This window comes from Anguilla anguilla, chromosome 3, assembly GCF_013347855.1.
Source record: "Anguilla anguilla isolate fAngAng1 chromosome 3, fAngAng1.pri, whole genome shotgun sequence".
NCBI classification, from domain to species: domain Eukaryota; kingdom Metazoa; phylum Chordata; class Actinopteri; order Anguilliformes; family Anguillidae; genus Anguilla; species Anguilla anguilla.
The window spans coordinates 16,147,652-16,162,434 of NC_049203.1; the positions used below are offsets into that span (position 1 = coordinate 16,147,652).

General features: G+C 45.9%; 1 protein-coding gene across 2 annotated transcripts in view; it reads left to right on the forward strand.

Annotated features, from left to right (window-relative positions):
* The window catches only part of neurl1b (neuralized E3 ubiquitin protein ligase 1B), a 64,004-nt gene that overhangs the window by 37,747 nt on the left and 11,474 nt on the right, over positions 1 to 14,783 (forward strand). The window contains exon 1 of one of the 2 annotated variants that reach the window (XM_035410516.1): positions 1,788 to 2,804. The exons of the other annotated variant lie outside the window; for it this stretch is intronic. Coding sequence (XP_035266407.1) covers positions 2,774 to 2,804 — 31 coding nt within the window. The 5' untranslated portion in view covers positions 1,788 to 2,773. Of the gene's footprint in view, positions 1 to 1,787; positions 2,805 to 14,783 lie in introns of those variants that run through there. 2 annotated transcript variants of the gene reach the window in all.

The window sequence follows — 14,783 nt, forward strand, 5'->3', positions numbered from 1 at the left end:
CCCCCCCCCCCCCCCCCGCCCCACAGGTCGAGCATCCAGGACAGATAGGACAGCCAAACAGCAGACATATTCTTTCTGAGAAACCATCAGGCTGGGTGTAGCTGTGTGAGACACTCCGGGGTCAGGAGGCAGGAAACAGCTGGAGAGGATCACAGCGGTCAAGGTTGAGCTGAAAGGAGGACTTCCTCTCTCTGCGCACACACATACACACACACACACACACACACACACATACACACACACACACACACGCATACAAACACACACATGCGTTCACACAAGCACCCATACGCACATACTGACACACACATAAAGACAGTACCCACAAACCAACACACACAACTACCACAAACACACACATACTTACGCATGCCATACATACATATACACACGCGAACAGCAGTCCTTCAAGTTCCTGGAGTTGGTGACTGTCCTCATGGTCTCAGTACTTTGAACTCAGTGGCTTATGCCCAGCCTTGGAGAGGGCAGATTTGCTCTGCATGCTGCCTATATCCAATGGCAACATCAAAGGAGTTTCTGTTCCATCCTTAAATCTGAACAATTTGCTTCAGTGGCTTTGAGCTTGATTATTAGTCCTGACATTGGAAGGTTGAGCAATTTCATCCCAAAAAAGGCATCCCAACAACAAATTTTAAAAGGAGGACTTCTGTCTCCATGTTTGGTCATTGCTATGTAGCTTGGGCTTGGTCACTGAGCCTACAGTGTACTAGTGTTCAGCTCAAGGTTTACGCTTGGAAGACCGCTTCATGTCAAACTCCCTCCCTGACTGCAAATATGCCTCCCTTCTGTGCTGGTGGTTCAGAGAAATAATATACAAGTACACTTAGCCTACACACTTCTTTGTGTGTGTGTGTGTGTGTGTGGCCAGTCCTTTCAGTAACATGTCTGAGAATGTCAGTGTTTTCTCTGGAATCTCACTTTGATGTTCAATAAATTAGTCCCTAAAGTTAAATATTTTCTTCTGGAACCATTCTTGGCAAAACATAGCAAGTATAAAGCTTGCTTCCTATTTTATTCCCCTTATTGTCGAGTGAAGATAAGATGTTGAGAGATAACAGCTGGCCTGCAGAAATAGCTGGTGTGGGGTCCCAAAAACCCTTTCACATTTTCAACATAAAATTATACACTTTTTCATCATGTTTTTATTTCATCTGGGACTTTGGCCAGCACACTGGGAATATCTCTATTCGTACTGATAAGGAATGTTATTACCAATGAGGCAGGACCTTGGTATGACATCCAATCTGAAAGATGGTCAGACTGCTCACGTTTCATGGAATTCCCGGTCAGAATTCAGGGACCACAACCAGAATTGTGTCTACGACTGATTTAGGGCTGTGTGTGACTCATTCCTGTATTGAGTAGGCTACCAAGGATTTACCTCTTTGACCTTGACTGGCCGTACCCTTTAATAAAGGCTTAAACCAAGAGTGCAAAGATGTTTGCTTACGGTCAGACTGAATGCGTGTATATAGGCCACTACCTGGCTGAGATCCTGACTCACTGTGGTGGCTCTTAGAATGTGAGGAAGGGGAGGTTCCCTCCTGGTCCAGCTGAAATTCCCCATGTACCTTACTCAATATGTACACCTGCCAGTCCTTTGTGTTTAACTGGACACGTGAATCTCTCCTTCTCCATCTCTGGGCTCAGAAGGTACTACATCGAATATTTGTTGTGCTTGGATAAGGGTCTGCCCCCACACTGTACTGCACTGTAAGTTGGTTGGGACCCTCACAAGCACATGGAAGGAACTGCATTAATCCCCAGTGCAATTTCAGGATAATGTCATCAAGACGCTCATTAAATTGGGAATTTTTATGCCAGCCGAGGAAAATCTCCAGGGTTTTGCTTTAACCAGTTAGACCAGACTGCCTCCAATAGTGCAAACTAGCCAGATGCCTATCTGCTGTTGATTCCTGAACTGTGATTTACAGCACCTTAGTCAATTGGTGCTGCACAGAATAACATAAGAAACACCGGCATACGTGCGCGGCTCGGGGATGTGAACTCCTGTGCGTACTACAATATGTTGAGGTCCATGACCATATTTACCAGAAATTAAGTTGCTATATTTTTTCAAATATTGATGCCTGAACAGATTGGGTTGTGTCCACAGTTGTGCTACCAATATAAATACTTGTGTCGTTCGGGATTGAAATGCTGTCAAGCTAGTTTTGCAACACAACGGGTAAATGCATTCAGTTAAAGGGAACTGAAACCAGTGTAAATCTGAGCAGGGGTAATGAAACACGTGCAGATTTTCTCTACATTACAATTTTACAGCAGCAACACAGCGCGCGTGTATTTTACATTAAGACAGTTGCGTGTATATTAAAATAGAGGACATCTTAATGGTAATGCTGAGAGAAATCGTCCACTTGCGAAGTGAAACGACAGTCGTTTGATCCAGGGGTAACGTCATCTTCATATATGAAGCTATCCATGGGGCTGGGGGCAGGCTGTTGCTTTAACGACGTCTGGGAGCAAGAAGATACTAAAGGAGGAAGGGGGTGGCTCAGTATCAGCGAGGGCGAATCGCTTGTAGAGCGGGTTCTATCTGGGCAGAGATACGATGAGCGCGTGTGAATTTCTCCACTTTGAAGATATTTTACTCCGCTCCAATTCGCAAGGATTTTTGGACGTGTCGCGACAATGCTCAGATAAATAACGTTTGAAACGAATAAATGGAAGGAAGACAGGGTTGCGCATTTGGAATTCACTTGTCATCGGGGGAGACGCAATACTGGAAATAATGGGAAATACTACACCCAAACCGTTTATAGGTAAGCTTTTGAATTATACGTTGTGTTGTGATGTGAACAAATGGTTAGTTTGTTTGCTCCAGAAATGTGTGTCGTTTCACTTAATTTCTGTTTTAACAGTGAATATTAAAGATGGGTTGTCCTATTTTCCCGACTTGCTTAGCATTACGGTCTTTGCGTTATCTCCCTCGAGGACAGTCTTAGGTTGCTGAAGAACAAGCGCTCCGTTCGCTGTATGATGCGTGGGAGGAACGAACCTCGGCTCCCGAGTTTCTGAGAGAGCTTATTCTCATGAATAAAATAAAGCATTGAGGATACTTTTAATTAGGTTATCGCACCGGTAGTTTGCAATATAAATCATATTCTCAATATTTTCACCGGTGCTTGGCATTCGCACGCTACCATATCGCAAGCTATCATTAGACCACTCAGTCGGTCCGTGTAAAAATAGGACTTCGTGTTTGAAACAAGTGAGGTTTCATATTGACTTCATGTCACGCGTGTAAATTCTCGTTGTAGAAACTACTTAATATTTATTTTGTATGATTGATGGATGCCCCATTGCTTTCCTCTACATTTCAAATTTGTTGCCGGTTGTGATAATCCCAGAAATTATTTACTGCAAAAGGACAAACCAATTATATAATGTGTGTGTTTCTATATTCTGGTTGTCATGGCTTTTAGGGAGTCACCTTTTCCATAATTAGTAAGCACAGAAATCCACAGTAGGGCTTGTTCAGCCATTTAGCTTTGTTCTAAGTAAACTATGTGATAAGGAATTTAAATGCATTCAAGCAATGCCCTTTCCCCACATTTATATCTGCTCATACTGTAAATACTGTAGTTTTGACTTATACTGTGACCTCCAGATATTTATGTGGACTCTCCTTTGGAACTCTAGATAACAGCACAGTTGATTGTGTTGTTTTCGAGTGATGCTGGGTGATAATAATCCGGTCAGTCTCTTTGTTCCTGGGGAGGCACTGGGGCCTCAGCTGACTGCTGTGCGGGACCCCTATGGTGCCAGCTGCTGTGATTGTGCAGTGTCCAGCCGTACGGTTGCTGTCATCCCTCTGACAGGTGTTAACCAAACGTTATGTTTTGATTGTATTTTTAGGGCTGCCGTTTTTAAACTGCTGATTGACACCGTGCCAATCCAGCTTTGAGCGGTGTAACGGCTCTTCCCCTGCACTAGAACTGCACGTAGGTGTACACGCAGTGAATGTGCTCGCGCAGGAATCCAGTGCATCCTGATTTGTCGCCTGGCGGGGCAAGGGTGAGGAACGGGCAGTTCTTTCATCTCTGTGTGGCCCAACGTGCCTCTTTATTCCGCCACATATACGCAAGAAGTGCAAAATCCCCCCCCCCCCCCCCCCCCCCCAATCAGAGATTTCTCCACACCCTGATCAAAGATACTGGCAAGCCATTAGTTTAATTTCCCTTGCCTCCAATTGTGTTGGGTGGGTTGCAAAAAGCACCCCCTCATTTAACCGTGAGTGCAACGAGAGGAATTAAATTAGGGAACGTTGATTGAATCTTGGACTTGGTCTACATTTCTTGCTGGAATCACAGCTTGAAGCTGAGCCACATGCACACACAAAAGATCAATGTGGATTTTTTTTGCATGAAGGTGCTCTGAAGTCTATTTCACATGTCAAATTAAATTTGAAGGATGCATTCTGTGTTTAGGTCTCCCTTTCAGTGGAGGAAAAAACAGCTCTCTCGCCCCGCGTAAAAGTTGTTTAGGCGTCATACCGCATTTCCCCCTTGCTCTGTAGCATTATGGAGCGGATGAACGTACTCAGAATGAAATCTTTGTTTTACATTTCCTGGAATTGAAAAACAGAACTATAACTGGTATCAATTACTATCCATTGTTTCTCCCGTTCCCGCCCTCTTGTAATCAGTCGCGCGTGAAGCAGTTGCTTAGGCCCTGGCTAGCCCTCTGATAGTGGGAATCATAAGAATTTCATCACATTTCACAGCAGAGCGCGCTCGTAAAAATCACTTAGTCTCTCTTTGCTTGGAACGGGTCAAATTAAGAAATGATAAGCAGATGTGTGTTAGCAGGGACGCAACACTGTCTCTTCCTGCTCGGGTTTCATTTGGCTTGATAATACTGAGTGGGGTCTAATAAAACGGGTGTTCCCGTGGCGATGGAATTGTGCTGCGCCTGACTGTGGCCAAGGCTTGCAGCGTTTATTAGGGTGGAGGGGGCGCGGCCATTGCACCCATGGGCAAGGTGATTACCAGGGTTGTTTTCTAATTAAAATTGACGCAGCACCTTTGTCTCTGATTGAAGGTGTTGTTTATTCAAATATACAGTATACATGACTGCAAAATGGAACCCGGGATGTTTGTCATAAAGCTGTAGATTTTAGAAGCCATCTTTATAACCATTATGTTCAAATGGTTTGAGAACACTGAACAAATTATTTTGGTCTGCAGGTCCCATGGGATCAAAATGGTTTATTTAACCTCTGCCAAAGGACTTGGTGTCCAAAAAGCATCAGCATCTTCTGGTTCAATGAACTAGTTTGAACCCAATGGAATTGTAGACCACACCATTTATGAAATATCTTGGCATGTTTTATGGATCTTCCACCCATTTTTTTTTTCAAACTATAAATATGATACACTGATGAGGTGTTGACAGTGTGTTGTTAATTTATGCAATATTTATGTTATATATATATATACTGTACTTGAATGGAAGTGTACCTTACACAGTTATACAGCTGGAATCAACCACTCTTTGCATTTGAATATAAACATGAGCAGCTGTGGTGCTTTGTGTGTGCTTTGCTCAGGCATGTATACAGATCAGTATGGTGTGTCCCAGGCCCATGCCTTTTGGCTAGTTTTTTTCTTTTTTTGTAACATTAACTTTGACAGCATGGGGTTAAGTTTTGGATCTCGCGGTGATGCGTAATTGAAGCAAGGCTTGCACCTGCGGAAGATTGCAATCAGTGTCTTCTGTGAAAGCTGCTTGCGCTTATATTAAAATGCGAAGCATGGTTGAGGATGTCGACAAAAAGCTTCTTTTAATTCCTCATCCGAGGCAGGAGGGCTATTTTGCAGCAGCTGCCCGTCTGATGTGAACAGCCTGGAACATCTAGTTATCTTCATTCTGGATCTGTGGAAACCACTGTTGTCCTAGCTAGGCATGTAACATGTAGCAGAACCAGTTCAATCACAAAAGCCTCCGTGCATTCATCATCTGGCATAGCAACATGGGGGGACACAGACATTATGTTGCTTTACGGCACTTAGCAGATGTTCTTATCCACAGCGACCTGTGCACAGTACATTTTTTAATACAGTGTATTTATACAACTGGACGTTTTACTGAAGTAATTCTGATAAAGTACCTTCCTGAAAAGTATGACAGTGCCTTGACTGGGAATCGAATCTGCAGTCTTTGAGTTACAAGCCCAGTTATTTAACCATTATACTACCCTGTCCCATATGTTTGTCTACATTGCCTGAATGGTTGGCCACAGGCACTCAGCATGTGACCACAGCAACTTTAAGTATGACCACAGTAACAGAGAAGTAATGCAGTAGTATGCATATTGTGCATGCATTTGGCTTTCTGGGTTTGGATTTGTGCATTTGACATTCAACTGTTTCACAACATAAACCTCTTTTTGAAGAAGGATGTAAACATTGATCAATTTAACGACAAATGTTGGCTCTTCTTGATCTCATCAAACCAGTTTGTCATGTTTTTCTGAAACATAAACTTAAATACATTTTCAAAACAATCGCTATCATTTAAATTCCTTACATGTTTTGACTTGTGTGGTAGAGTGTTAGTGTAGCAGAGCAGTAGAGTGGTAGTGTGGTAGAATGGTAGTGTGGTGGAGAAATAGTATAGTAGAGTGGTAGTGTGGTGGAGCAATAGTATAGTGGAGTGGTAGTGTGGTAGAGCAATAGTGTAGTAGAGTGGTAGTGTGGTAGAGCAGTAGTATGGCAAATCGGTAGTGTAGTAGAGCGGTTGTGTAATAGGGCTGTAGTGTGGTAGAGTGGTAGTGTGGCAGAGCAATAGTGTAGTAGGGTGGTAGTGTGGCAGAGTGGTAGTGTGGTAGAGCAGTAGTGTGGTAGAGCGGTCATTTGGTAGAATTGTTGTGTGGTAGAGCGGTCATTTTGTAGAATTGTTGTGTGGTAGAGCGGTTGCGTAGTAGAGTAGGATGTCTGTAGCAATGCAGTGAAACTGTGGTAGTTAGCTGTCCTGTTGTCCGGGGTGATTCTGTGAAGATTGTGGCATTCTCTTCCTTGACGGTGAAAGCACATTTCCTGTTCCTGCTGCAGCAGAGCAAAGCTCTTTCCCTGAAAGGAATCCGAGAGGTGGAAAACTGGTTGGAGATGCTGCCTTGCACACCCCCTGGCCAGCCCCTCCTTGCCTCCTGCTCAAACACATAAGCCTTTAACCTCAGTGTGGGATGAGGGAATCCCATATGTTTGCCGTGAACTTCTAAAAAAACATTTTTTTTTATTTATTTAAAAAAATTATGTATATATATGAAGTGTATTTGATAACAAAAATGTGTTCACTTAAACTATTTTTTTTTTTAAATAACAGTGTTTACAATGGCCAGTGTCATAGCTGTTTTATTGATGGAATATCAACATTAGGGCAACATTGTGTGTCTCTTTTCTCATGTCCTGCCTCCTGACCTATCACAGCACACACAGAACATGGTCTAAACCAGAGGTGGACAAAGAGAGCCGTATCCGTTTCTGGTTCTCATGCCAACTTCCGGCCTTAATTACTCAATTAGCCCTTAATTTCTGTGTCATCTGACAGTCTAGATAAGCGCAGGAACGACAAATGAAGACTGTTTTCGTGTCCCTATATGAAACGCGTTACTGTGATCTAATCTACGAGCGAACCAGTGTTGTTGTATACAGCCAATTGGCTCATTTAGCCAGGGTAATTGGTGGAAACAAAAACATGCATACGCACCGGCCCTCCAGGAACAGAATTGCCCGCCCTTGACCTAAACTGAGGTGACACACTCACGAAAGGCCAAAAATCAAAAGCAAGGCCTGGTGTCACTCACAGATCTTAAGCACAGCAAGCCCTGCACATGAACAGTCTGTGAAGGCCATGTGGCCTCTCTCCCCTGGAGCGGGACGGGAGGTCCAGCTTTGGCAGCGTTAAATGTGACCCAAAAGCTCTCATCTCGTCCAGCAAATCTCCTCTGAGTTCTATTTTTGTTTACTCTTTTACTTATTTAACCAACGGACTCATCCTCTGAGGGTTAAAGTTCTCGCCTGTTAGATGCAACCTACTTTTGAACCGAACACAGACCCCTGCCTGTGCATTGCCAAGCTCAGAACGCCTGAAGATAAGGCCATTATAAACAGTCTTTTATAATCTCATCAGCAGGTCAATGCCGAGTCGTAGTTCACCAGCTGTGAAAATGGTTTTCGCTTTTGGGTGAATGCTGATTGAATAACCAAAGTCATGGCATCTGAAAACTGTGAGTTTTCTGGAATGCCATGGATTTTTTGGGACAGAAACAGTTGACATATGAAGCTTTCCTGTGACTTTTTTCTGCCTGTTCATGGCCAGTTATCCTGCGATGGAGGATTTCTTTAAAATTTATGAGCGTGTCCCTGCTGTTCCTTAGAAAGCTTAGTTTTCTTGCTTTCCTACTTATGAGCACGCAGCTAATAAAAGCAGTGATCACTGCTCATAAATCTGTTAGGAGTTTGGTGACATATGGTGGAGTAAACATGCTTTAAAAGTGATGGTTGCAGAAGCCATATATTCATAAAGAACTAAAAAGTTCTCAGAAGTGTAATAAACAATTGATGGTGTGTTGTGAAATATACATTGTGTAACCCACGCAGCCTCAGACACGCTTATTGGTTAAAAGCACTGGAGCTTCCAATGCTGATGCTGTGTGCGGATTAAGGGACTGGCTGTATACTTCATCTCTTGCCAGTGACAAGAACATTGCATCCATTAGGGAAGAGAATTCAAAGCCACACCCTCATTTGCCACATCCCCCAGGCACTGTTGTCTATCTCTGTCTCATTCTCTCCTCTCTCTCCCCTCCAGCATGTGATGTCATCACATGCTCTTTAAACCCACAGGCAGGTCCAATGGACTGGAAAACAAGCCCACAATGCATTGCAGGGTTTTGGCCCTGGGTGCTGTTGGTTGTTCAGGGTCAGGCTACTGAGCAATGACAAAGGGGGTCAGAGGGAGGTAGAATGGACTGCATGATGGACACAGGGCTTTTCCTCGTTTGTTCATTTTCTTCCGGGCCACCAAGAGATTACTCCGATAGCCGCTCGATAAGAGAAAAAATGTAGGGTTCTAAAGTTATCGAGGTTAAAGCTTATGAAAGAAGGTATGGGGTTTCTGTGTAAAACAAATCGATGTATAGATGGTATTTATGTTTCTAACGTTGTCATGTCTTTGCAGTGAGACAGAAAGAGCAGTAGACATAGAGTTTGACCTTTCAGCATATGGGGTTGGAGAATATAAAAATATAATTCATTTGCATGGCACCTCGGTGATTTTATTTAAGTTGCTGTGGAGACGAGGGGTGCGAGCATGACGGAGACGATGGCGCCAGCCATGCGGCACTGCGGGCGCGGAGCGGCACGCCCCCACCCTCCCCCCGGTTTTGGAGATGGCAGTCTGATGGCGCTTTGGTGTTCTGAGGTGATGCTATGCAAAGCCGTGTGAGATCAGGTTGATCTATATGTATTTTGGAAGCGGGGCACCCCTGTTCGCGGTAAACAAGCGCTATCGTGTTACACCGCAGACACCGACAGCCACCAACCAACCAACCACTGTGCCCTTAGAGTTTCCCCGACCCCTTTTATAGTGCCCTGACCTCTTAACCCTGATTCAGCAGAGGGGCCACGCCCCCTTAGAATCCGGCTGTTTTCTGTGTCAGACTACAGGCTGAATATATTGTTTCTCAGAATGGGAAATGAGTTTGGTTTTGGTTTTATTTGCTGATTTATTTGTTTAAAAACTCTGGGAAAATAAAGACTCCGTCCCTTATCTCTGGTTCCATACGTTCCTTTTGCCCAGTTGGGTTAGTGTGGAACTGAAATCAGGTCAGAGGAAACCCCTTCTCCTTTCTGCAGAGTGTGTGTGTGTGTTTATCTGCCACCATTCTGTCACTGCGCAGACGGCCGGTACCTCGCTGCCACTGTGTTTGCGGAAGAGATTTCTGTCCGCGATGCGGGCCGTGGCGGAAGACAGCGTCTCCGTCTCTGTCTTTTTCACGGCGTCTCCCTCGGCGTTGCTGTCAGAGCTGGTAACGGATGACGGGTGTAGTCCCGGAGGCCTCGCGCTCCTCGACGGAGAGCCGCTGTTTTGCCGCCTTCGGCCGAGGATGTGGAGGGGGCGGCGGGGTTCCACGATGTTCCACGGAAACGCGGACCCGCCAAATCGTTTGTCTCCGTGGGGTCTCAGACGTGTGGCAGCTGGTTCGAGGAGGTGGGAGGTGGGAGGGGAGGGGTCAGAACATGGCTGGGAGAGATGTTGCAGATGTGCGGCTCGTTGGGAGGGGCGCGCTGAATTTCTTTGGTTTCGGGGTTTAATTAGCGCTAATGGCTAATTTAGGAAATGCGCTGTGGTGCGTTACGCTGAGTGGCCCTGGGTTCGCCAACGCTATCACAGCGAATCAGAAGCGCAGTCGAGCGAAGAGGGCCGCGCCCTCAAACCACCGATGGGGCGTTCCGTTCATGCAGAACGCAGCGTTTACCCAACCAGACCCCTGTAACACACACTCACACGCACCCCCTTCTCCTCACTGGAGAACCTCCACTCCGTAAATCCCACTCCATTACCCATGAGTCCTCCAATTGGCAGGCCTGACAGTGTCATGAAAACGGTGCCCGAAACTGAGATAATGTATGCGCAGTGAGCAGCCAATTAATAACAGCGGTTGGTCCGCCCGCCCAATCACTCCTCATTATGCAAGGGGGGTGATTGAGTAAGGAGCTCCCCTACTTTTTTGTATGTGAGCCTATAGCTGCATTAGCCAGGTATGGGCATTGGCAGTGGGCAAGACTGTGGTAGCTCAGCCAGATGGTGTTGAAGCTGTTTGTGCTCATGTGTTTGTGTTTGTATGTGTATGTGTGTGTGGGGGCTGATACTGAAGCCTGTTGTGTCATAGGCTGAAATCCTGTCCCTTGGGTTTCCTAACTGCCACTGAAAAAAAAAAAAAACTCAAAAATTCAAAAATGAATGCGCACATCTGATTGAAATAAAACAACGCTAATGGTTTTTATGGCAGTCCTCTTTTTGACGGAGTGGGTTACTGTTATGGACATCTGGTCTCTATCAGACGGGAGAAAGCCTCTCACCACAGCCTGCAGTGGTTACGGGCTCGGCTTTCCAATAAAATTCTTCACCAGTTATAAAATGGGATTTGGCCCTTTCCAGGAGAGCCCCGGCTGTGCCCGTCCGGTGCGCTCCGGACCCCGTGGCCCCGTTGCCCCGCGTGGAAATGGTGCTCGGCGGCGGTTCGAGCGCCGCACGTCCCGGCGGCCTGTGACACGAGGGGTTCTAACCGCTCGGCTTTTATATTCGTTCGTTAGCTTCCTTCTTTTCCCTCAGCCCCCCCCCACCCCAAGCGGCCTCTCGGTTTGGAGCCACTCTCGCGCGCGGCTGAAACTGACAGAAAAGTCGTTTGTTTTGCTTTTTTTGGTCACACTTGATTATAGCCGCTCTGAGCTGTCTGGCCTGCTGAAGTCAGTGCAGTGGGAAAATGGAGTGTGTGAAAGACTCATTCAGCTGACAGGCCTGACAGGGATAAATTAGAGCTTCGCTGCCGTCGGAGCTCTATAATGTTGGCTGGGAATTTCATTTTTTTTATTTTTATTTTTTTTATTTTCCGGTGAGCAGCGTCCTCTCCAGCAAATTCCTCTTTTCATCACGGCGCTAGGCGCTCGTGACTGTGAGTTTGCACAACAGTCGGGTCTGACGCTGCAAAATGATTTCCCTTTTATCCGTTTTGTTTGGTGTTTTGAGCGGGTGATTTCCGTCTGCCGGGTGATGAAGCACGAAACAGAGACACGGCGGTGAGTGTCAGACGTCCCGACGTCTCCCAGGTGATCAGCGCTTAAATGGCCGAGATACAATCATCTTCCCCCGTTGACGGGATTAAGGGTTTTTGGGAGGATGAGCTTGAACCCTGAACCCTGAATAATCTGATGGAAATGACATCCCTATTCGTTTCCAGTCATTTAGCAGATGCAGTTAAAGTGACCAACAAAAGAGAATTCACAAAGGGCTGGACTAAAGAGCTGAGAAGGTGCCAAGCTGTCCGTGTCACACTGACATAAACCTACGACATAAAGACAAGTGGGTGCCAGGGGATGTAGTGCACTATATATAGCGCATAGTTCAGTCAGGGCTCACTCAACCCGTAGATACTGAACCTGAGCACCCCTTAAGTGTGCTTCCTGTTACTGCGAGCATTGTGACTACAGCGGCAACTACAGGGGAAGCCTTTGCATCCGTAAGGGCAAAAAATCAAAGGCATATCCTCGTCTGCCACATCCTCCAGGCACCGTTGCCTGTCGAGCCGCTCGTTTGAATTGTGCCCTACCTCCGGCAAGCTGAAAAATGTGTCTGAACAACCAGGCACTAGTGAACACCGGTAGCATTACATTACATTTTACATACCATTTACATTGTATCCAGTTATACAGCTGGATATATACTCAAGCAATGCAGGTTACCTTCTCAATGGCACAACGGCAGTGTCCTACCCTTTAGGTAGTTTGGTATCAAACACGGATAAGTTTGACGGTCGGGACAGGAAGTGGAGGAGACCAGATCCCAGACCAGCGTTTAGAGAGCGGGGAATGTTCTCCCAGGATCTTCAGCTTGTCTGTGTGAGGCGGGGGTGTGGGTTTTGGGTTTGGGGGGTTGGGGGGGGGGGGGGGAGTGAGTGTGGGAAAAGAGCTTGTTCTGGGAAAGCAGGGTTACGGGGTGAGGGGAGGGGCTCGGCGCTGGACCATCCCGTGCGGTCACTGTGGGAAAGGAAGTCGGCGCATAGCAGCCCGGTCCCGCTGACAAACAGCCTTCTCCGCTGGGTATTTGGGGGGTCCTCAACCAGGGGCTCTGCCCTGACCTCCAGCTCGTATTAGCAGCAGCTCAACAGGCACCCCTCCTTCACTGCTGCCAGGTTCAGTCTCTGGGAAACTATATTTGCGTGGGTTTTTTTTTTTTTTTTCTTTTCAAACTGGTTTATTTTCCTTGTCGCTGTCACTGTGCTTACGCACTTTGACTCACTCTCTACAGTCTCAGGAATTGCTCTTGCAGCTTGAAAATTGCAATAAATATTTCATAACTCTATCCCCGAGATAGAATGTGGCAGCCCCAGTCTTGACCCTGAAAGGCAGTCTGGATGTGCAGCTTTTCTCCTGCTGGTTAGCGCTGTTTTACCTCCATGCTCAGACCCGTGATTGGTCTGCTGTGTTTCAGGGCAGTGGAAGGCTGTAAAGTTTGTGACGCGAGTCCCATCTGCTTCATATTCACCTCAAATCACTTCCCCGCATTTCCTCTGTGTGACTTTTCCCACTGAACTCCTCCGAGCCACTCCATTGGCCACCCGGGATATCTGAGCCTATCGTCATTGCCCATCTAGGATTCTGAGCCAGTCGCCATTGGCCACCTGGGATTCTGAGCCAGCTGCTTTGATTGTGTTCTGATATTAGCTGTTGATAACAGTGATATAAATAACATTTTGTCAGTTCAATTGGGACTGACATGGTAATACACATACACATTTTCCCACGGATTTTCTTACAGGGAGATTTTTTTGAAGTTTCATTTGAAGTTTGAAGTAAATGTAAATTTTATTTACATTTAGCCTCAGGCTGGGTTGATGTATGCTTACAAAGAACATAATAATAAACGAAAGCTGATTTATTGATCAATCAGTGGCTTCCCACAATACCTGGAAGGCAGGTAAAAGGTTGTGTGAGGGAACTGAAAGGGTCAGTTTTGGTCCACTGTAGCTGGTCCCCCTCGTTGGACTGCGGTACACAGTCTCTGGGGTGGTGAAGTGGGAGGAGCCTTGCTGAACATTGCACAGGGGCTGTTCTGTTCCTAATGGAGGGCTGCTGCGGAGAACCATAGAACCCTGGTGCCATGATGGCCTCCCCCTTGCGTTCACCCCGGGCCTAACTGGCGCCGGGACCGAGGGAGGGAGGGAGGGAGGGAGAGAGAGAGACCACCACACAAGCCTGTCTGTATGTACGGTGCATGTATGGCAGGCAGACTATACTGAACTATGTCATAGATCAATAAAGATGCAGAACCACCTCCAGCACCCTAGAAGTACTCCAGAGTCAGCTCCAGCCCATCCCCGTTTGTTATTGTTGCTGTTGTTCTTATTGACATTTGCACATTTAGGTACACTAGCTGGACATATATATGTGTGCAGTTATTGCTGTGTAATGTGAATTTTGTGCCTGGTTTATAAATATTCTGTAAGGTGTCATTTTGCAACGACAATGACCTTTTAGGAACATATGAATCGAATTGAAATGAACAGAACAAACTAAAGCGCATTGTCCGTGTAAAGGAAAGGTCCTTCCCTGCCATTTCTCTCAGAAGTTGTTGTTAACCGGCTGTCCAAATCAAGGGCTGTTTTATTGCAGCTGTGACCTGGCAGGTGTCAGAGATGGTGAGGCTTCCTGTGCTATAGTTAGAAGAATTCTGGGCTATCTGAGATAGATTCTGGGCTGTCTCTGTGAAGCAGTGGGGTGCTCTGAGGGTTGAAGTAAAGAGTGGTGTATATCAGGCTCTAACAACATCACAATTTTTTTCTATATCAATATATTGATGTAAAATATCTAAATAATTGAATATATTCAATATGTTAAGACAAACCATGGCATGTGATCATATGTAGACCTGTGCTGGAAATTAAACACTCCGTGATTCGGTAACAATTTACTCTATATTCTGTAACTAGTTTGTTCCCCCTCCCACTTTTTCAGTTA